Raw genomic sequence first — 22,256 nt, forward strand, 5'->3', positions numbered from 1 at the left:
TGTACTTATATGAATGTAAAGTCATTATCATCTTATACAGTGCTCAAACATTATGTAGTCAATTAATATTATTATATTCATGCAACAACCACCAGAATAATGCTTTCTTAACTTTTAATTACCCCTCTGTAATACTGTGATTGGGTGTCAAAAGAAATACGTTATCTTCGTGAGGGTTAGTAATTGTTCATTTATTGAATTAACTGATTTTATTTTCAGTATCATAAAGTAAATTTCTTCTGAAAAGAGAACCAATATAATATGCTTTGTGTGCAATTTAGTTTCACCTTATTTGTTTGTTCTTCTTTTCAAAGACTTAGTACAGCATTCATATCACTGACATTTTTAAGAAATAACAAAAAAACACAAACTTCAGTGAGAAAATCTGTATAAATGCATCTATATAGCTAACATGGGATATTAAAATTGTGTAAAATTGCATCTTTTCATCTGACACAGGTTTTTACAAATGTGCAGTTCATGTGCTTTACACAGTATATACTAGTAATAAAGTTCTTGCTTCATTGGTATGATGTTAATTTTATCTTAAACAATTTTGAAAATAAGTTGTAACATGCATTCATTTTTAAGGGAACCAACTTAGATGACTTTATGCCCCATTATTCTCTGTCTCTCTCATGCACACATTTGATTAGATGGTAGTCAGCAGATGGGAAACCACAGGAACGTTTGGTGTGCAGAACCATTCTTCTTGATCAGGCCAGAATGTGTGGAGAGATGGAGGATTATCCTCTCTACACTCTCCACCCCTACATGATGCGCTTAGAACTGAAAATCCTGTGTTGTACTGTATTAAAAATTGAAGAGAAAAAGAAACAATTGATCCTTTTTTTATTGATACATAGTGTATGAAACATTAGAAGGCAATTAAATTTACAGTATGTTGACAATTCTTTCACATGGTTGCAGGTGATTGTAATTGACAAAGGAATGATAGCAGAGATGGGGACTCATGAGGAACTTTTAGCTCTGAATGGTGTTTACAAGCGTCTGGTTCTGAGGCAGCTCACAGCAGGGGCTATGTCACCTGATAATGACACAGACACACAGACAGACAAACAGAATGATCTGGAAACCAGTAGCATCAACTTTACAGATTAATTCTGTATATACACCTTAGTTTCTTTTCAATATTTATTGATACTTCTACATAGAAAACTTATGATAGAGAGAGTTTATGGGATAACCTTTTGTTTGTAATTTGTCCATCTGTTAGCATGAGTTTATTATCACTACACCTCCCATTCTACAAGGAGGATTGTACTGAAACATTACACCTTTGGTCTGGCTGGTCCTATAAGAAAATAATGTTGCTTGGACTTCCAGTGTAACCACTACAGTGGCCATCTCAGAATATTGTTGATGCTATTCCTCCTGAATGGATGATCATATTAATATGGGGTTGACACTAAAAGTTTCTTATAATGTCTATATGGACCTGAATGAAAAGGTATATCGATGTAATGTCCAATATAGCTGCAAACATCAGACTTTTTTTATTGCAGAATGGCTGGTCATATGAAGATGTTTTTTTTATTAATATACTTTTTCAGTTGTCTAGTTGGTCCTAATTGACATTGGGAGTTAATCTGATGCCCTATACGTCCTTTACAGTAGCTAATTTTAAAATCATGTTATCAGTGAAAAATATTAGAAATGGTTTCAATATATCAACAGTTAAAAGGAAGAAAATGTCTTATCTTGAATCCCCAATATTCTTTTCGGCCAATAGAGCATCATCCCTTCTCTTGTCCTAGTAATATTGTAATATCATCTATACTCAGCTGTAAGTCCAACTGCAAACAATATAGATGCAGATCTGCCATCACATAATGCAGTCAGATCAGGGTCTTTATAGTTTATTTTACTAATTACTTTTAACAAATTGCATAGAACCAAATGTATCAGTACATTGTACAGTAGCAGATTTTGGTCTGTACAGTTTGCAGTTGGATCTGGCTGGAATGGAAATATATATGGTAATTAATGTGTTCGGGAATGCAAATATATATGGTAATTAATATGTTTATTGTATTGGAATACAGTAATACCTCGAACATTCGCGAGGTTAGGTTCCAGAACCAGTCGCAGATCAGGAGGAATCGCGAATGTTTGGTACGAGTCACTAAAAATGCTAATAAATGCTTATTTCTAGGGTTTAAACCCTAAATATGACCCAAATCATGCTCCCAAAGCACTTTAATTTCATTTAAAAGTTAGCTTAATACATTACCCTTAAAAAGAGAAATAAATGGTTGACGTAAAAATAGAGTACAGTATCGCCTAATGGGTATTTGCCACACTAGCACATTTACAGTACGGTACATGTATACATGTACTAATATTACCCCTATACTAATTCATTGGCTGCCATTTTCTTTTGCACTCACAGTAAGGTAAAATCAAGTAACGAATGGGACTGTAAACTTAATGACTGACGTTTTCTTTGTCATTGTCAGGAAGGTAAACTAGGTAAACTTCATATGTCACAGAAGTCATATAACGAAGGTACAATTCAATAAAATAAAGAAAACATGTACATAGAGGGTACCAATGAAAATTTCGCGAATCTGTGAATTCGCGAATCCAGAAATGCGAATGCACGAGGTATTACTGTACAAGCTACAATGTTTTTGTCACAGCTTTTGTGTCCTTTATTTTTCATTTTTAAAATGATACCATGGTGTTATTTATATGGATTACATTGTTGTGATAATTATATTTTATATAAGTTTTTCTAAGTAGTGTGATATTTGTTTTTATGGTCCAGAATTTATAATGTGCATCTCTATTACTTTTAAATCACTTTGACATGAAACTATTTCATAATTAATGTATGGTATGTGAATGCTATTTTTACATTGTACATGTAATCAGCTATTGCTTTGAGAAAAAGATGGAAAATGTAGGTTTAAGTTAATCATGAGTAAAAAATTATTTGTGATGACAAGTGTTGGAGAATTATACAATATATACCTTTAAATTATTTATTCAAACAGAAGATATTAAAAATGATTTTATTGTACTTTCTTGATCTTGGCATGAGAGTTGAGGAGAAATCGTACGAAAAATGAAAATTATTTATACAGTATATATTACTGACCCCACTCTATATATTATGAGTTTTCCCTCTCTGTACAGTCTGACTGGTTTTCTGTCTTTATCCCTGACTTGTTCCCTTTCTGTACTGTGTGACTGGTTCCCTTTCTGGTGGTGCTCTACAGTTTTGTATTTTACATAAGGTTAGAATTTTAAATAAAAAGAATTTTCCCAGGTTTCCTCACTGGTTATACTGGCTATTTAAAAAATACATTGTATATCTTAGGTATTGTTCAAAGGAATTTTAATTCCCTTTATTCTGGTGTATGATTGATGGGTGTAACAAGAGTTATAGAGTATACAGCTTGGCCTGACTCCAGATGTGCACCTTTCAAAAAACTTCTAGCTCCACTCAATCATTTTCACTTCCTGACCTGAAATTTGGAGGTAAAGTGGAATAGAAGAGCCAATAACTATTTTTACATTTTATATTTTTGGTAACTCATTCATTGCACTTTCAGAAGCTGGTATTGTCTAGTCTGGCAAAATTCATTTTCCCTATTTGTATAATTTTAATATGTGCTAAATATAATGTACTGTAGACTAATTCAGGCTGATTTTTTGAGCACAAGGGAGCAGTCAATTTAGTTAGCAGTGTGCCTTGATTATGTACAATTTCCACAAGTACAATATCCAAAGAAATGTCAGCCACATTACATCAAAGTAGGATACATTGCACAAAATTGTACACTCATTATGCATGTACAGTACATGAAAATTGTACACTCACCTTGCATGTACAATTCATGAAAATTGTACACTCACCTTGCATGTACAGTACATGAAAATTGTACACTCATTATGCATGTACAGGACATGAAAATTGTACACTCACCTTGCATGTACAGTACATGAAAATTGTACACTCATCATGCATGGACATCATTTTGAATTGTTAAAGATTAATACAAGATTTATTGATTTACAGCTGTATGTTATGTTACCTTTTATGGGGAAAATCATCACCAAAAAACTATGTGTGTGTAATTTAGATGGAAATTTCAGACTGACTTTTAGGCATGCTATTTTGGTGCAAATGCTTTTTAGGGCTCAGTATGCAAGGATTACGTACAATAAATTGATGTAGATGTTTTAGATTTACTTGAACTGGAAAGGAACCAATTCCTTTAACTCAATTCAGATAAGCTGACCATCTTGTTCCCAAAGTGCTTGTGGAATATCCTTACCTGACTTCTGCTGAAGCACACAGAAAAGGCCCATCATTCGTAAGATCCTATTAATCCTGATACAGCAGTCACCCTGAGATGCAATTTTATACCATTTTCATAATGAACTCTTTGAGTAATTGTGGTACTTGGCACATATTTTTTTTTAAACTGCCTTCCTGGATACCATGTATGTTTCAATGGGCTAGCCTTAAATGTTTCACTGGGCTAGCCTTAAGAGTTTTGAGATAAAGTAAGTGTTTGTAATGATTTCCAGTACTTAAATGTTACTCTTTCAGCAACTACTGTTAACCTGTCTGTGCATGCACTCTTTACTTGAAATGTTTGCAATTATTATTAATGGCATTATTAATATTATTCTACTGCAGTGGCCACCATCTCAAAGGCCATTCCTGCTGCAAAGAAATGGAAGACATTATAAGAGGGGTAGTCACTCAATAGGGGGATATAATTGTTAAAATATACCGCTTTAGTCAAGATTAATGGGTCTCCAAATAGGGGTTGGCCTTTTTCAAGAGGGACTGCTGGTTGTTATTGTTATTGTTAATATTACTTAATTATACTGATTTAAGAACTATTGTTAGTGACTAGTTTTATATAGTCACTGCCAGTTTTCTTGTATTTAGTATGCCAGTATATTGTTAACCACCACCAGCAACTTACAACTTCTTATCAGTCCCAATGACCTCAGATATTGTATATAGCAACTGCAGTCATAGGAATGGAGTCTCTGCTTAGTTTTTGACCTGCTATATCATTACTGCATCTATCTATCTATCTATCTATCTATCTATCTATCATTTCTTCTTTCAACATATTACTATTTATCATTTGTTGTTTCTTTCCATCCACAAATGTTGATTTTACATGTGTTAAAAGACCACCTGTCTGGTAATACTGTTGAAGGTTGTTTACAATGCACAGATTTAACTGTTATTATTACTATTGTTATTATTATTATTATTATTCAAGGCTGAAATAAAGGTCATTAAAATTGGAGAAGTGAATTCTCTATCATGATAAAGAAAGGGAAATATGTAAGTATAATTTTTATTTGTAAATTTATATTTATTGAATTGCAGTATTAATATACATACTGTGGACAATGCATGCCATGTACATTGTCTTATCTTATACCCAAATAATTTAAAAGAATACAGCCATTTTTTCAGGTTGCACATGTTTTCCTGAATGCTCTTTACACCAAGATGTGAATGGCAGTCTGGCCAGATTGGGTTAGGAGGGTAACTGTTTGTTATATAACATTACTCAAACCCATGTAATTACACATTCTAGGTCATATACTAGGTCATTATGTGACATTACTTAAACCCATGTAATTACACATCCTAGGTCATACTCTATGTCATTATGTGACATTACTCAAACCCGTGTAATTACACATCCTAGGTCATACACTATGTCATTATGTGACATTACTCAAACCCATGTAATTACACATCCTAGGTCACATACTAGGTCCTTATGTGACATTACTCAAACCCATGTAATTACACATCCTACATCATACACTAGGTCATTATGTGACATTACTCAACCCCATGTAATTATACATCCTAGGTCATACATAGGTGATTAATCAAACCCATGTAATTGCACATCCTAGGTCACACACTAGATTATTATATGATATGCTAAAACCCATTTAATTATACATCCTAGGTCATACTCTAGGTCATTATGTAACATTACTCAACCCATATAATTACACTTTCCAGGTCATACACTAGGTTCTGACTGGTATATTAACCAATAAAAATTGATATTTTGTGTAGTTTTCATCATTAAAATGAAAAACTACTAAAGGGTGATACAAATTCCTCTTTTCAGTAACATTTTACTTTATGAAATCCAACTCTTTGTAAGGTAGGTTGTTGTTGTTGTTGTTGTTGTAGGGCTTAACGCCATTTTTCAGCACAAGATAGGCTATACATGGTGGCCAGTATTAATGGTGGAGGAAGAACCCGGAAAACCCCCGGAAAGAACCACCGGCCCACGAGAAGCTACTGGCAGGCTTTCTCACATACCCACATTGGCTGAATCTGAGACTCGAACCCATGCAGACAGAGGTGAGATGGCAGTGATCTGTAACAGTGAGCGCTTTAGACCACTCGGCCACTCGGGGCCCCTGTAAGGTAGGTAGAATGTCTGTTGAATTCTTATTCACTTCATTAAATAATATTGCATTAAAAATAATTGTTCCAAAATTATTTGCTACTGTTAAATCAATATCACTAAAATGTTATATTCACCTCTCCCTCGATAACTCGTGCACAACAGGATCCAAAAACACAGACTGCACGAGGACATGAGTTACTGAGGACCTCCCAACAAATCTGCTAGAAATCCAGAAAACCACAGGGGTGGGGGTGGGTGGGAACTGGGCTGTTTAATTACTGAATCCTTGTTTTATAATTGCGTCGAGAATAATTGTCAATAAAGTGCGTTTTCTGATGGAGTTGTTTGTTATTCTGTATAAATTATGATTATTTTCAAAATGTCCAACATCTGAAAGATTGTTAACATTATACCAACTGGTTTCAGTATCCACCATTTGTATGCAAAAACATTTGCGTATTACCTCACTACATTTTGTTTTGTTGAGTAGTCTGGTTCCATGAGTGGGATGTGATAGTATTGTATAAAATAAGGATTCTGTGCAGCAGAGAACCAGACTAACTGTTCACATACATCAGCAAACAAGATTCCTTTTCTTTACAAAAATGCAACATTTTTATTTCTTGAGACATTCATCTACATCATAACTAAATTTTTGTATTGTTCAGTTAGTGAAATATTTATGCCATGATTTCATTACAAGTATTAGTAAAACTTCTTGTCATCATTGAGGATATCTCTAAGTGCCAATTTAGGAATTCTCTGAAACTCATTTTCCCCATATATCTGTAAAACAAAGTTCTTTATTTTATGAAGTGTTCATTTTGCATGGTTGCCTTGCTATCCTTGATCACACCTATGGTTGAGTAGGTTAGTTTAAGGTAGTTTAATTAGATAACATACACAATAACATAACAGTGTTCGATTGATCAACTGATAGGAGATCTCCCAACATATGACCAGGGTTGCTAGATCTTAAACATGTAGGATTTGCATGATTTTTAACTATTTTTAAATTCTACCTCCTTTATTTGAATCAAAAGACCTAATTAACATGATAATACAAAGGAGGCCAGTTTTGAATTCAGTGCACCAATACAAAAAAATACTTCCACTTGTCAGATATCAAAACACGGTTGGCACTTAGTTAGGTTCTCTGAGAAATGCTTGCAGGCATAGATGTTACACTAGGCATGACATTGTCATTAATCAAAATTTCCTTAAATATCGTTAATTACAGTGTATTAAGGCTGTAGTTTGGAAAGAAAATGTAGCCGATTATATGACTTATTAACAGTTGATATTTCATAATGATTACAATTTCCAGGTGCTATCTACCGTTTTCGATGATAAAACAAGTGATATATCAAAGTTTCCATTACAAATTTGGATATGATTTTCTTAAAGTGCAACAAATGGGGACCAATGTTTGGTATTTTCTGGTTTTGAAAATGGGATCCATGCTGGATCCCACATTATAAGTGGGTTCGTGAGTTATCAGAGCACGAGTTATCAAGGGAGTGGTGTATATTGATTTATCTCTCATCTTTTTTAACAATGTTTATCCTCTGAGATTACAATTATGATACACATGAATATTTCATTTTGCACATCAAAATCATTTCATTATCCATAAAATTAATGTGATAGTAAAAGAAACAGGTCTTCTACCAAGTTTTCATTTCAATAATAGAACTCAATGCCAATTTTAGGAAGAGGATTGATTAGCTGAATTGTTACTTTGCTTTAATACACAAAGTAAGATAGGCTGGCTTGTCTTTCCTCACTTTATGCCCCCCCCCCCCCCGACCCAAATGTTCTTTCACTGAATGTTACATGTATTCATTTACATATTGATTTCCATGAACCCTAAAAATGGACATATATCTCCTATGTATATTTTTTTCAAGGCTGGTGTCATATAATATTAAGTAAAAGTTTACCATAACTTCTCAACATTTTAATCTTCATCACTCAGAGTAGGTATCATTGGAATTATCTTTACATTTTACTCAGAGTAGGTATCATTGGAATTATCTTTACATTTTACTCAGAGTAGGTATCATTGGAATTATCTTTACATTTTACTCAGAGTAGGTATCATTGGAATTATCTTTACATTTTACTGCCAAGACACATTTAATCTGAATGTTATCTACCACATACATAGAATGTGTGTGAATATAGTTATGCTTGAGATAAGGTTCAGTGTAATAATTAAGTTCTATATTAGTATTTTAAAGTCATTTGTCAAAATTTGCATAGAATTGAAGGGAAGTATTAAGTTTCATATTGAACTTCTTCAAAGATAATGCAATCAAAACACATTTTCTGAATATATGAGAAACTGAACACATTCTGATGAGCCCAAGAAAGCAACTATGAGACGAAAAATAGTTTTTTAGAGATCTTGTTGACCAGAGAAATCTTAAACATGGTTTCATCAGGGAAGAAACAAAATAAAAAATAGAATAGAAAGTTTTGCAGAAAAACCTTCAGATACAAACCAGAATGTCAACACTGTTGAAAACCTGTCGAAAGTTAAGTTTTCTGACAAATATATCTTATTTCCAAGGGCATCAACTTTTGTCCCTGGACAAAAATGTACAATATCCTGTAATTTAAAGAAGAGTTTGCAATTTTTGCACAGAGAGTGAGACTCAGAAAAGGTTAGTATAATGCTGGAGATTCCAGTGTCATTACTGCATCTCACAGATTCTGCGCTAAAACCAGTTATGTTCCACCCTCTTAGTACAGTTCCAGCTGTAGAGGTCCTCTTGGCCTTGCTGGAAAATAACAAATTCACATGAATGAAGCAGACCTGCCAGCCCGTGCAATTTGACTATAAGTCTTTTGGAATTAACCCTTTATATACGGACTTGTGGAATAAAAGTAAAATTTATGGAAATATGATTATTGCAGTAAAATCCAGATATTTACTCAGGCTTCGCCATGTTTGATTGGATCTGGGTTGCATATTAGATTCAATGGAGCTGGTCAGGACACCATTCCAACGTTAAAGCAGTATCTTAGATGCTTTGAACTACACAGATTTTATTCATGCAGACATTTGCATGATCCAGTTGCCGTTTATTGACTTTTCTAAAAATGGTGTCCAACAAGCTATGGTGGCGAGGTCCAGTTTCGTAAATTGGAGACTTTCTGTCAGCGAGTTTCTTCAAAATTTATTAACTATTTTCAATCAAGACAGAAATCAGTTGCTGACCAGGGTAAACGGCCCAACATGACTGGATTTGACCGACGAGGAATGAACTAAGAACAATTGAGTCCCAATAACCACGCGTTACAGGAGATTTTAGAGTGGAAGTCGAAGTCACTAACAAAAGTCGTATCATATTTGAACGACTTGGTGGACGGACATTTCAAAGACTTGAAAAGTGCATTAATATGGACTGGTAAATATCGACTCGCTGACTGTCACAGACAATTTAAAATTTTAATGAAGGAATGGGCGGCGCAAACTACCGAACACAGACAAAAATCCGTACAAAAAAATTCAAAGCTTCATTCTTGCAGACTGTAAATACATGACGTCATCATACAGACAGTCAGAAATCGTGGCTCCGAGGACACGAGGGCAGAAACCAGGACAAAAAAATGGAAAACAAACGAACGAACAGTGACAATTAAAAAGACTAAGACAAACAGATAGCATAATTTTAGATGTGATATATTGCAAAGAACGCACTTCTTTTCGCATGGTAATTTTCGCGATCCCGTGTATAAACCTATATCTACTATTAATTTGTTTGAATCAGCTCGCTATTATCAAACTGACTTTCAAAACCGCACACGTTGCAAATCCACTGTTTGATGCCAATAAATTGATATCTTTAAATGTCCTCATTTCTTGTACATATTTTTTGATCATGTTCAAATTTCATATAAATAAGACATATTATAATTTTATGATTGGTTATATGATGCAGTGTATATAGACGTATATACTAGAACAGGGTGGTCCATCTTCTTCAACCAAAAATGTAATGCTCGTGGGCCATAGATGCAGACTTACATTATAATTATAATAATAATTGTATGAGGGCGGGCCAAATTCATTTGGACCACCCCGTACTAGTAATTTGTCATTTTGGAATATATAGTACGTCAAAGTGTTAATTACTTAGTATATATTCTAATCTCCATAGGAAAAGTCATTGAAGCTATATTTTATAAAACGAGTGAATTGTAACGGATCTAGCCAGTGTACCAAAGGAGTCATTCGACGAAGAGGACATGGTTTAGGAGATAATAAAATCAGCTATTCGTACATCATCATCAATCACGTAACCCAGGAGGTCGTTTGGGCACTACAATTGACTTTACAATCATTGGCGTTGTTTGTCATCAGTTTGGTTTGTTCGGCGCTAATCTCGATACTGTATTCTGTGGAGGTTCTGTCGAGGCGCTCATCCAAGTCAGCCAGTTCGTTTTCATCTCCTGCTAAGCCATCAATATCATATGCGAAGCTACGGTTGGGGACTGCTCTGCCTCCGATGTTGACAGTACCCTTGTGGTCTTTCAAGGCATCCTCCATGATCCTTTCCAGGAAAACGTTGAAGAGTGTAGGTGACAGTATACATCCCTGTCTGACTCCAACTGTTGATTGGAACCAGTCTCTTCTACTGCAATTGATGATGACAGCACTGGTGGCTTTGTCATAGAGGTGCTCAACAACCCGCACCAGATTTGAGCTGATGTTGTACTTCCTCATAGTTGCCAATAAGGCCGCATGCAATACCCTATCAAAGGCCTTCTTGAAATCTGTAAAAACATGGTATATATTTTGCTGATGCTGAAATTATTCTTGCAAAGGAGTCTGAGATTGAAGATTTGCTCTTTCCTGCTCGGAAACCAGCCTGCTTTTCAGCAATAACTTTCTTTGCTTGAGGCTTTAGTCTTTTGAGACTTATATTCAGCATGACTTTGCTTGGGTGGCTGTTCAGACTGATGGTTCTGTAGTTTTTTTCATAGCTGTAGGTTTCCTTTCTTGGGGAGCACGATGACCATAGATTGGGTCCATGTGGTAGGCCATTTTCCTGTCTGCGTTATCTTGTTGCAGATTGTTGCTAGGATTGTGACTATCTCTTCTCCTTCTGCTTGACTGAGCTCTTCTGGTATGATGTCAACACCAGCTGAGTTTCCTTTCTTTAGTTCCTAACTGTAATTTCTACTTCTTCACGAAGAAGGGGGTTGTCATCACTATTCTCCGTTTGAGGGCAATTTAGTACTGCTGGTCCTCCTTGGGTCTTATGATTATACAATTCTGAGCAGTATTCTGTCCATCGTTGGAGGATCTCTTGATCTTCTGTGAGGCATTTTCCTGATTTGTCTTGGATGGTGGTTGTTTCCATTATTTATGGGTTGTGAGATCTTTCACTAGTTGATATACCATGTTGATGTTGTTTCTGCTCAGACTGTCTTCGATTTCACAGCATTGACTTTCTATCCAGGACTCTTCCTTTTTCTTACTTTTCCTGATCACGTTGTTTATCTCTCTGTATTTTCTAGCTCATTCATGATATATATTGTCCCTTTTTCAGTTCTAATCTTTTATCACATAATTCAAGGACATTTGTTGTGACCGAAAGTTTCTTTGTTCGACGATATCTCGCTGACTGTGCAAGTCACATCTGTGTTGAGTAAGGTTCTTTAGGACTCTAGGTCGCTGTCTTGGTTGTCCAGGGTTATCAGATGTGCAAATTTACCACCGATCATTGCCTGGAAAGCTACTGCGACTTTTCGAGCTTTCAATTTTTCAAGGTTAAATCTGAATCTTGGTTGATTAAGCTTTTTAATTATTTTTCAGGTGGATGCGAAACGTTGTTATTAATAAATCATGATCACTTCCACCATTTACTTCTGGGAAACTTCGTGTTCTGGCGATATTCAGTCCTGTGATGAATTACTACTTATGATTTTTTCTTACTGACATACACAGATAGCATGCATCAGTTGACATGAATAAAAGACACACAATGCTTTGCATTATCTAAAATACACACAATGCTACAAATTCATTTGAAAATGCACCCAATGCTATGCATTATCTAAGAAACACCCAATGTTGTGAATTATCTAAAATATACCCAATGCTGTGAATTATCTACTAGCCACCAAATGCTTTGAATTATCTTGGAAACACCTAATGCTACGACTTATCTAAGAAACACCTAATGCTGTGAATTATCTAAAATACGCAAAAATGCTGTGAATTAACTAAAATACATCCACTGCTATGAATCATCTTAGAAACGCCTGATGCTATGAATTATCTAAGAAACACCCAATGCTATGAATCATCTTAGAAAGAACAAAATGTCATGAATTATCTAAGAAACACCAAATGCTGTGAATTATCTAAAATACACCCTATGATGTGAATTAACTAAAATACACCCAATGCTATGAATCATCTTAGAAACACCTGATTCTATGAATTATCTAAGAAACACCCAATGCTATGAATCATCTTAGAATGAACCAAATGTCATGAATTATCTAAGAAACACCAAATGCTGTGAATTATCTAAAATACACCCTATGATGTGAATTATCTAAAATACATCAAATGCTGTGAATTATCTTGTTGTTGTTGTTCTAGGGTTTAACGCCATTTTTCAGCACAAGATAGGCTATACATGGCGGCCAGTATAACTGGTGGAGGAAGAACCCTAGAAAACCCAGGGAAGAACCACCGACCCACGAGAAGCTAATGGCAGGCTTTCCCACATGCTCACGCTAGCCGAGCCTTGGACTCGAACCCACGCAGACAGAGGTGAGATGGCAGTAATCCGGAACGGTGAGCGCTTTAGACCACTCAGCCACTCGGGGCCCCATGAATTATCTAAAATACACCCAATACTATGAATCGTCTTAGAAACACCCAATGCTATGAATTATCTAAGAAACACAAATGCCATAAATTATCTAAGAAACACCAAATGCTGTGAATTATCTAAAATACACCCACTGCTATGAATTATCTTAAAAAAAAAAAACACCCAGTGCTGTGAATTATCTTAAATACACACAATGCTATGAATCATCTTAAAAACACACAAAGCTATGAATTATCTAAGAAACAGCCAATACTGTGAATTATCTAAGAAACAGCCAATACTGCGAATTATCTAAAATACACCCAAAGCTATGAATTATCTTAGAAACACCCAAATGCCATGAATTATTTAAGAAACACCCAATGCTGTGAATTATCTAAAATACAACCAATGCTGTGAATTATCAAAAATACACCCAATGCCATGAATCATCTTAGAAACACCCAAATGTCATGAATTATCTAAGAAACACCCAATGATGTGAATTATCTAAATTACACCCAATGCTATGAATTATCTAAGAAACACCAAATGCTGTGAATTATCTAAAACACACCCAATGCTGTGAATTATCTAAAATACACTCAATGCTATGAATTATCTATTAAAAAACACCCAGTGCTGTGAATTATCTAAAATGCACCCAATCCTGTGAATTATCTAAAATACACCCAATGCTGTGAATTATCTAAAATACACACAATGCTATGAATTATCTTAGAATTATCAAAATGCTATGAATTATCTAAGAAATACCCAATGCTGTGAATTATCTAAAATACAACCAATTCTGTGAATTATCTAAAATACAACCAATGCCATGAATTATCTTAGAAACACCCGAATGCTATGAATTATCTAAGAAACACCCAGTGCTGTGAAATATTTAAGAAACACCCAATGCTGTGAAATATCTAAAATATACCCAATCTATGAATTATCTTAGAAACACCTAATGCTATGAATTGTCTAATAAACACACAATGCTGTGAATTATTTTAGAAACACCTAATGCTGCGACTTACCTAAGAAACACATAATGCTGTGAATTATCTAAAATACACCCAATGCTGTGAATTATCTAAAATACACTCAATGCTATGAATTATCTATATAAAAAAACACCCAATCCTGTGAATTATCTAAAATACACTCAATGCTGTGAATTATCTAAAATACACACGATGCTACGAATTATCTTAGAAACACCAAAATGCTATGAATTATCTAAATTATACCCAATGCTATGAATTATCTTAGAAACACACAGTGCTATGAATTATCTAAGAAACAATCAATGCTGTGAATTATCTAAGAAACAACCAATGTTGTGAATTATCTAAAATACACACAATGCTATGAATTATCTTAGAAACACCCAATGCTATGAATTATCTGAAACACCCAACGCAAAGAAATTATCTGAAATGACTAATTTAGTGGCAATAACGCGACAATAAAAAAAAGTCGCCGAGTTTAATTTCAGTGTGATTTGTTTTCAAAGGGAAGAGGTCGTCTCCGTCCCTAAGAGCGGTGAGGGTGAAAAGCGTAATGTTATACGAGCGAAGCAATTAGTTCACAAAGTGATGGGCTGTCATATCAATGTAAACACTCAAATCAAAAGCCAGAATATGTAAATTAATAAACAAGAAAACAAAATATCAATTCACAGAAAGATGTAATTGACACAGGAAAAAGTACTGCTAAAAGAGACAAAGAAGAAAATTGGTTGTGAAAACAATATGAAAGGAAACTCACCAGTTTCCCCTAGCCCCGCCCCCCCCCCCAATTTTTTTTAAAAACAAAATACAAATATTGCTGTATGAGTTCAAACATGTTCTAAAAAGACTCTTTAGACAAATAAAATTGTCAACATCAAGAAGAGGAAGAAAACGACATACAGCTTGAAAACGATGGTGCGCATGTGTGGCTGTGCGGATCATATTTCAAAATCTGGTGAAAGTTAATATAGCGGAAAAAAGAGAAGAAAAATATATTTAGTTCGCAAATTACGTTGCTTCTTTGGTAAGAAGAGATTTTTGTACCCTTCCACGATGCCTAACACAAAAAATAAACAGTAAAGCAAGATTTTGATTCTATAGCTCTTCAACAACAACAAAAAAAGAAAACCTGTGAGGGTTGTTATGGTTGGGCCTAGGGTGCTCCCAATATATTTTTTTAATTATTATATAAGTCCCACCAGGCTCGATTTTGGTTGGAAATTAAATTAGTGAAATATAGATGTAAAGCTCCGAGCCGCAGTCAGCAATGCCGATGGTTAAATTATTGAATATACAAAAAAAGTGAAATTCAGCGAATAACAATTCAATAGTCAAAAGATTCCAATTTCCCAAGTACTTTCCTTCCGCACGACCCTGTAATCGCCTATGACATCACTTGATGAGTAGTGTGAGATAGATTTCCACCTGTCCTTGTATTCTACTCATCTATATATACTTCTCTCCTATTCGTCCCAATTCCTTCTCTTCCTCCCGAATTTCTCCAAATTACTTCTCCTCCTCGACTTGTCTATACTCTTTCTCCTCCTTCTCCACTTTTTCCTTCTCGACTCCTTTTCCTCTTCCTCCACCTTCTATACAACTTCTCTCCACCGACTAGACTGTGGTCGACTCCGACTGCTCTGCTAGCCTCACTTCCGTGTCCACCTCTTGGAGACTCGGGACTCAACTGAACCGGAAGTTCTGTCCCTTAAAAAGCTTCCCGTGAAAACACAAGGACGGTACAATATTTTCCTTAGCCCTCTCATCTCACACTACACCCAGCCTATCATCAGATAACGTCTATTAAATTTATTTGGTCACGCCTTCATTCACATAGAAATACTCATACGTTCTTGTATGGTAAAACAACGTCGTAATAAAAGCACGGTATCAATTATATCTCCTATATTACTTCAATAAATTGCGTCCTAATCCCATTATACTAAACAATGTCACAACAATCAGACGCCTTTCTTTGCATTACAACTCGTACAAAGTACACAGATACTTAAATATCCATACTCTGATATATACATACGTCCATAGTAACTAACCTTACACACTTCAACCATTTTCCAAATTCACAATTCAGGCATGTGTAAATTTTAGCATAGTACATGAATAAATGCACTAGTGGCATAATAATTAAGCACATTTATCAAATATGCATGTAAATGCAACACTACAAAGGTAATTATGCATATTAAACGATGCTATTAATTAAGTATACATACTCCAAATAATTACAATTACGATGCCGTAATATTCTGCAAAAATCGAGCAAATAACTTAATGTCCTTTTCGAAGCCTCTCTTTCCTTAGAATCTCCTCTAAGTTTTACCACCAAATTACGAGTGGCTTCCTCTGAGTAACCCTATTTGCTCAGCAATCTTCCCAGGAGAACTACTGACCTTTTGCTTGCTAGTTAGAAGGTATAATTCGCGTCGAATTGTAATCACGCCCTCTATTTCAATTCCAGTTCGAAAATGCTGTGAACCGATCCAATCGAACTTAGCGAACAATGTCCTTCTCTCTGCCTGTCAACGTGGGGACGGATGAGAACACGCCTCGTCCACCACCACTACCCACGGACTTCCATCTGATCTTAGGACTAAACTGTAACTCATAGGTGAGAAGTCGTTCGATCTAACGCCTGTCCGATTCAAGATTCCGATCTTCTGGCTGCTGGTCACGGTAACCTTGCGTAAGAGATTAGCTCTAGCCCGTGGCAATGTTTATATATACAACACGTGGCCGCGGCAATTAGACATGTCTTAACACCTAGGCTTAGCAAATGTGATACAACCAATTCCAACATCAGCTCATTGCGGAAAATATAAGATGGCAGTACAAACAATGTCAAAGTTTTTCGTATGAAGTGTAAATATGTATATGAGGTAGATGCAACAATTTAAGTCAGTGTGAAAGATGAAAATTTGTTTCTGCAAGGACTGTCTCAGTCGAGAGAAGGCAAAAATGAACAGTCTCATGAAATACTCAGATTTCATGCAAAACTTCTAATACAGCAATGTCGATATACTCACCATCAAGAAAGAAGGGCTCGAGACTTTGATATGTATAAATAATCCTGACATCACCCCCCCCCCCCCATCCCAATCCCAACCCGGCCCTTAAACGTATATGAAATCCACAGATGGAATAGTCACCGATGTTTAAACCGTATCAAAAGAAAAGAACTTGGGCGTTTTGACTGATGACGAAATGGAGTTTCACAAAGAGGTGGCTGCAGCGGTTAAGAAAGTCAAAAGAGTTTTATGGGTAATGAAGAAAACATTTGTTCATGTTGATGGGACCACACTAGTAAAGCTCTACCTTGCAATGGTCAAACCAATCTTAGAATATGGGGCCAGACGCGCTCTCTATGGTTCAAATATGGATATGGCGCCCGCAGAATATTTTCGGGGTGGGGTGGGGTGCGTAAATATGTAGTGGACAGCAATTAAGTTTTCCGGATGTATGCCAAAACATGTTTAGAAGTGATCTCTATTGAGGGGAGGCGTTCCCCTACCCCACCCGCTTTTCCCTATGTGTGGACGAACATTCTTAAAGGGGGTGCAGAGAATAGCAACAAGGTTAATTAAGGACCATAAAGGATTGGTATATTAAGATAGGCTGACAATCTTCAATATACACTCCCTACAGTACAGACGAAGGCACGGTGACATGACCAAAGAGTGTAAGCTGTTGAATGGTTTATTCAGAGCTTCTCCATAGTTCTTTACTATTTCAGAATCGGCAACAAGGGGTCACAAGTACAACCTGCTGACGAAGCATTGCAGGGCTGGATACACGCACGTACCTCTTTTCACTTACAGTCATCAACGACTGGAATTCGCTCCCCGTGGGTGCAGTTTGCGCTCCAACACTGACCAGTTTTTAGGACTGCTTGGAGTAAAAAATATTTGGATATGAGATTTGACCTTCCATAGAACATCAGATAAACATAAGTAGTTTTCTAATCACGCCGCACGCATGCAAATAATATTTTAAATAGTTTGTGTAAGTTGTTGTTGTTGTAGGGTTTAAAGCCATTTTCAGCACAAGATAGGCTATACATGGAAATCCCCGGGAAGAACCACCGACCCAAGAGAAGCTACTGGCAAGCTTTCTCAGTGATCCGGAACGGTGAGCACTTTAGACCACTCGGCAACTCGGGGCCCCTAGTTTGTGTAAGAAGAGGGGGTATATTTGCTCAACCTTCAGCCTGAAAATGCGGTAAGATGTATGATGGATGTTTCCAAATAAAGAATGTCCGCTAGTCAGGTATTTAACTGTGCACATATCATAGTTATTGTTGTTGTTGTTGTTGTTGTTGTAGGGTTTAACGCCATTTTTCAGCACACGATAGGCTATACATGGCGGCCAGTATTAATGGTGGAGGAAGAACCCGGGAAAACCCCAGAAAGAACCACCGACCCACGAGAAGCTACTGGCAAGCTTTCTCACATACCCACATTGGCTGAATTCGAGACTCGAACCCACGCAGACAGGTGAGATGGCAGTGCCCCGTAACGGAGAGCGCTTCAGACCACTCGGCCACTCGGGGCCCCGCACATATCATAGAAAATTATTCCTGTTACAAAATTTTGTTAATGATACTGAGTGTCCGTCCATACTGACCAGAGAGATCTCTATTGACCTGGAGAATCTGGTGATGACGCAGTTACCAATTCATGGTGTGAATTACCAGGGTCTTCCTCACACGTCAACAGTCCATATGCCAATACAATATAAGAATTGATTTGTGGTCCATTTAAAAAAATAATAAATTTCATGGTTCACTGAGAAGGAATGGACGAACAGTTGTTTCTTCTTGACGGTAAACGGCAAATTGATTTACAAAATCATGTTTCATTACAATGTAAGCTGTATTTGAACGGTGCATGAAATATTCAATGCAGAAATCATTGAAGATAATTCATATGTCATTTAAACCTGTGACAATGGTCAAAAATAATTCATGTCATTTAATTATGTAACTATGGTTCTGCTTTAATTATCCACAGTGATATTTTAATTTGTTTATAACTTAACAAAATACTAAATATTTAAAAAAATTAAAGAGGAATAGGATTTATGAAAATGTTATTGTTCATTTAAAAAAACTTAAACAAGGTGACATGCTTATTATTATTATTTACATGGCACAATGAGAGGAAAAGAAGATATGCACAGGTATGAAATCTGAATGATTAAATGCATTTAAGAATGATTGAAAGAGCAAATCAATAAATTTACGACTGGACACGAAGACAACACATACTAAAACGACTTCAAAACTGTTACATTACGAAACAACGCAAAAGTACAATTATTTTCTACAAGTAAACATTTTAAAGAAATTAATTTTATTCAACGATGAAATGTATTTTCTGCTTTAAAAAGAAGAAACTGGTACCAAAGACTAATGAAAATGGTATATGCAGCTGCCCCATTTGACGCTAAGCAATAAGAGGTTATCGTTGTGACTGGTCCGCCTGGTGTCAGGATAATGTGACTGGGTTGGACATCATGCTACTTGTCTGCGGGCAGATTGCCGCAGTGCTAGACATCACTATAAACTGCCACACTACATACATCGTAGCTATATTACTGAAAAAAAATTAAATCTCTCTTTCTCTCTCTCTCTCACACACACACACACACACTTAATATTCATGTAACTATCTTCATATGAAACAAGTAAAAAGGAGTTTAAAAAAATATCAGTAACTATGGTGTATCGCAGTTTCGGTCATGTGGATGTAAATATGGAGATGTTGACATAAATAAAAGCTGTTATGTTTCAGTTATTTCCCTTGAGTCAGCGAGGGAAGAGCTGATCACAGAACTGTAAAGTAGAAATAGCCCTCTAACTTGCCAAACCAGTTTAGCTTATAGTCATTTATACACCTGAATGAATGAAAAGAAGTGTGCTATTTATAGCACACGTAGGTTTGCCAGTTTACATTTGCTGTGGCAGACCGATCGGAGATAGAGGGCTGGGTTATATGCGACTGTATAAGGGACACTGAAATAATTTTGAGGAGACAAACTGTACCCTTTGGGGTAGGAAGTCATCCACTGGGCACTCATCTATTTCGGACTTCGTGGATTCTTTATGGGACTAGTGTGTTAAAAAATGAGGTAAGGTGTACTAGAACTAGCCATGCGATTTCACCGGGTTGGACGCAATAAAGAATAACAAACCTGATCTAAGATCGAAAAAAGGTGATCAAACAATAATCAATACTGCGAATGGCTACCTGGAAAATGAAATATTTTGCATTTTGGTTAAATTTTAGATTTTAGCCATTGTATGTTGATATATTGTGTAAAGTTTGGCGAAAACCTGTTGTTTTGGATTGGGCTCAAAAACATAATAACCGTGCAAGTACTCGAAACTGTTGTTGCTATTGTTTGTTGTTGTTGTTGTTATTATTATTATTATTATTATTATTTCTATGCTGTTGTTGTTTTTCAGCCCCTCGTCCCATTACCCCTCCCCACCCTTCCACTACATTTTTTTCCATTATTTTTAAGTTGAATTATATGTATGGACTGGTTCACTTCAACCCACACATTTTCTCTTTCTTTACTGTTATTATAATATTATTAATTATTATCAAAGATTCAAGATGAACAGAGTTGATTCTGAAGCCCTCTCATCTTCTTGTGCATTGCTTTTCATAGCGGGAGTTGTACATTGGATCTACGTGTGGAGGTGGGGTTATATATGTAATTATTAATTTATATTTAATGGTATGGTGGTTGAAGGCTGAAGAAATGAATCATGTAAAGGTAAAACTGTAAAAACTTTCTATCAATATTTTCAATATCAGATATTTATGAAATGCCTCATTGGTTAAAACTGGGAATTGTTTTCTTCCCATTCTTTCAAACTCGTCGAGTGTAAAGATATGGATAAATTGAAGCAGAACATAATGGTGGTGAGGACGATCAGGGTCGTAAAGAGCGATTACGGGCCCTGGGGTAAGAAATACCCGAGCCTCTCCTAGTTCTTGTTAAAACAAAATTGTTCTTTTATAAACTTAAAAAGTGTTGTTCGGCCCGGGCCCGGGGATGCATCCCCGGTTGTCCCCCCCCCCCCCAGTCTGCCTTGAGGGCGATTATGACGATAATGACGATTTTCAGTATTCCATTATACCATAATCATCATCGATAAAATCACTTTCATCTTTACACATTAAAAAATGTCGTATATTGATTGATATACCCACCATGTCGGTCAATTCTGCGCGTCGGGTAATTCTGCGCAACGATACGACATTCCTGTATGCACTGGTTCACGTGTTGGTTTTGGTCGAAAATCCATTCTGTATCAAGAAAGAACGGTCTTCCTTGAATTAAGGAAAGTGATATTCATAAAGTGTGCAAAAATATCCTATATTTCTACCCTAATTGCATATGAAAATGTGATTTCTAAATGTCAACACGAAGACCCACTCCATGACCTTCTTGAACTTGCAACACAGAAAATCCTATTTACTATGTATCTTTTAGGATCATAATATGAATACAGTATATACAAGATGGAAATGTATACCTTAAAATAATACTGCATTTTAATCCCAGTTTCCGATTTTTACAAGAAGATGTCCTACAAGTACCAAATCATCTGCTATCCAAAATGTGAACTTGCTGCTAGAACGGGATTCTCAAGGTTCCCCAGCGTATAGTTTGTTTCTAATTTCTTTAGTATTTTTCCACATAAACGAGACGTTGTAAACACATTACAGGCTAATCATTGTTGGTTCTCTTCAACATAATAGCTTTTTAAAAAAAATTGAACTTTACAAATTTTTTCACACGATCAGTTTAGTTTTCTTAATATCTTTTGCCATTTATTGGCATTGGTACGTTGAATTTTGTAAAACTAGCTATAAAGCTGACCCAATTACTTGACGGAAATGCTGACAGAAATA

General features: G+C 35.8%; 2 protein-coding genes across 3 annotated transcripts in view; both read left to right on the forward strand.

Annotated features, from left to right (window-relative positions):
• The window catches only part of LOC149777235 (uncharacterized), a 58,587-nt gene extending 53,278 nt beyond the window's left edge, over positions 1-5,309 (forward strand). The window contains exon 17 of the mRNA XM_089941980.1: positions 931-5,309. Within this exon, the coding sequence (XP_089798106.1) occupies positions 931-1,122 (192 nt within the window). The 3' untranslated portion in view covers positions 1,123-5,309. The remainder of the gene's footprint in view (positions 1-930) is intronic.
• Positions 5,310-20,256: 14,947 nt separating this feature from the next.
• LOC149777237 (uncharacterized) overlaps positions 20,257-22,256 on the forward strand; it is a 105,298-nt gene continuing 103,298 nt past the window's right edge. Inside the window, exon 1 of one of the 2 annotated variants that reach the window (XM_089941978.1) lies at positions 20,257-20,457. In XM_089941978.1, coding sequence (XP_089798104.1) covers positions 20,453-20,457 — 5 coding nt within the window. In that variant the 5' untranslated portion in view covers positions 20,257-20,452. The remainder of the gene's footprint in view (positions 20,458-22,256) is intronic. The other variant, XM_089941977.1, reaches the window with a different exon arrangement.

This window comes from Sinohyriopsis cumingii, chromosome 18, assembly GCF_028554795.1.
Source record: "Sinohyriopsis cumingii isolate HCF-2022 chromosome 18, ASM2855479v2, whole genome shotgun sequence".
Classification (NCBI taxonomy): Eukaryota; Metazoa; Mollusca; class Bivalvia; order Unionida; family Unionidae; genus Sinohyriopsis; species Sinohyriopsis cumingii.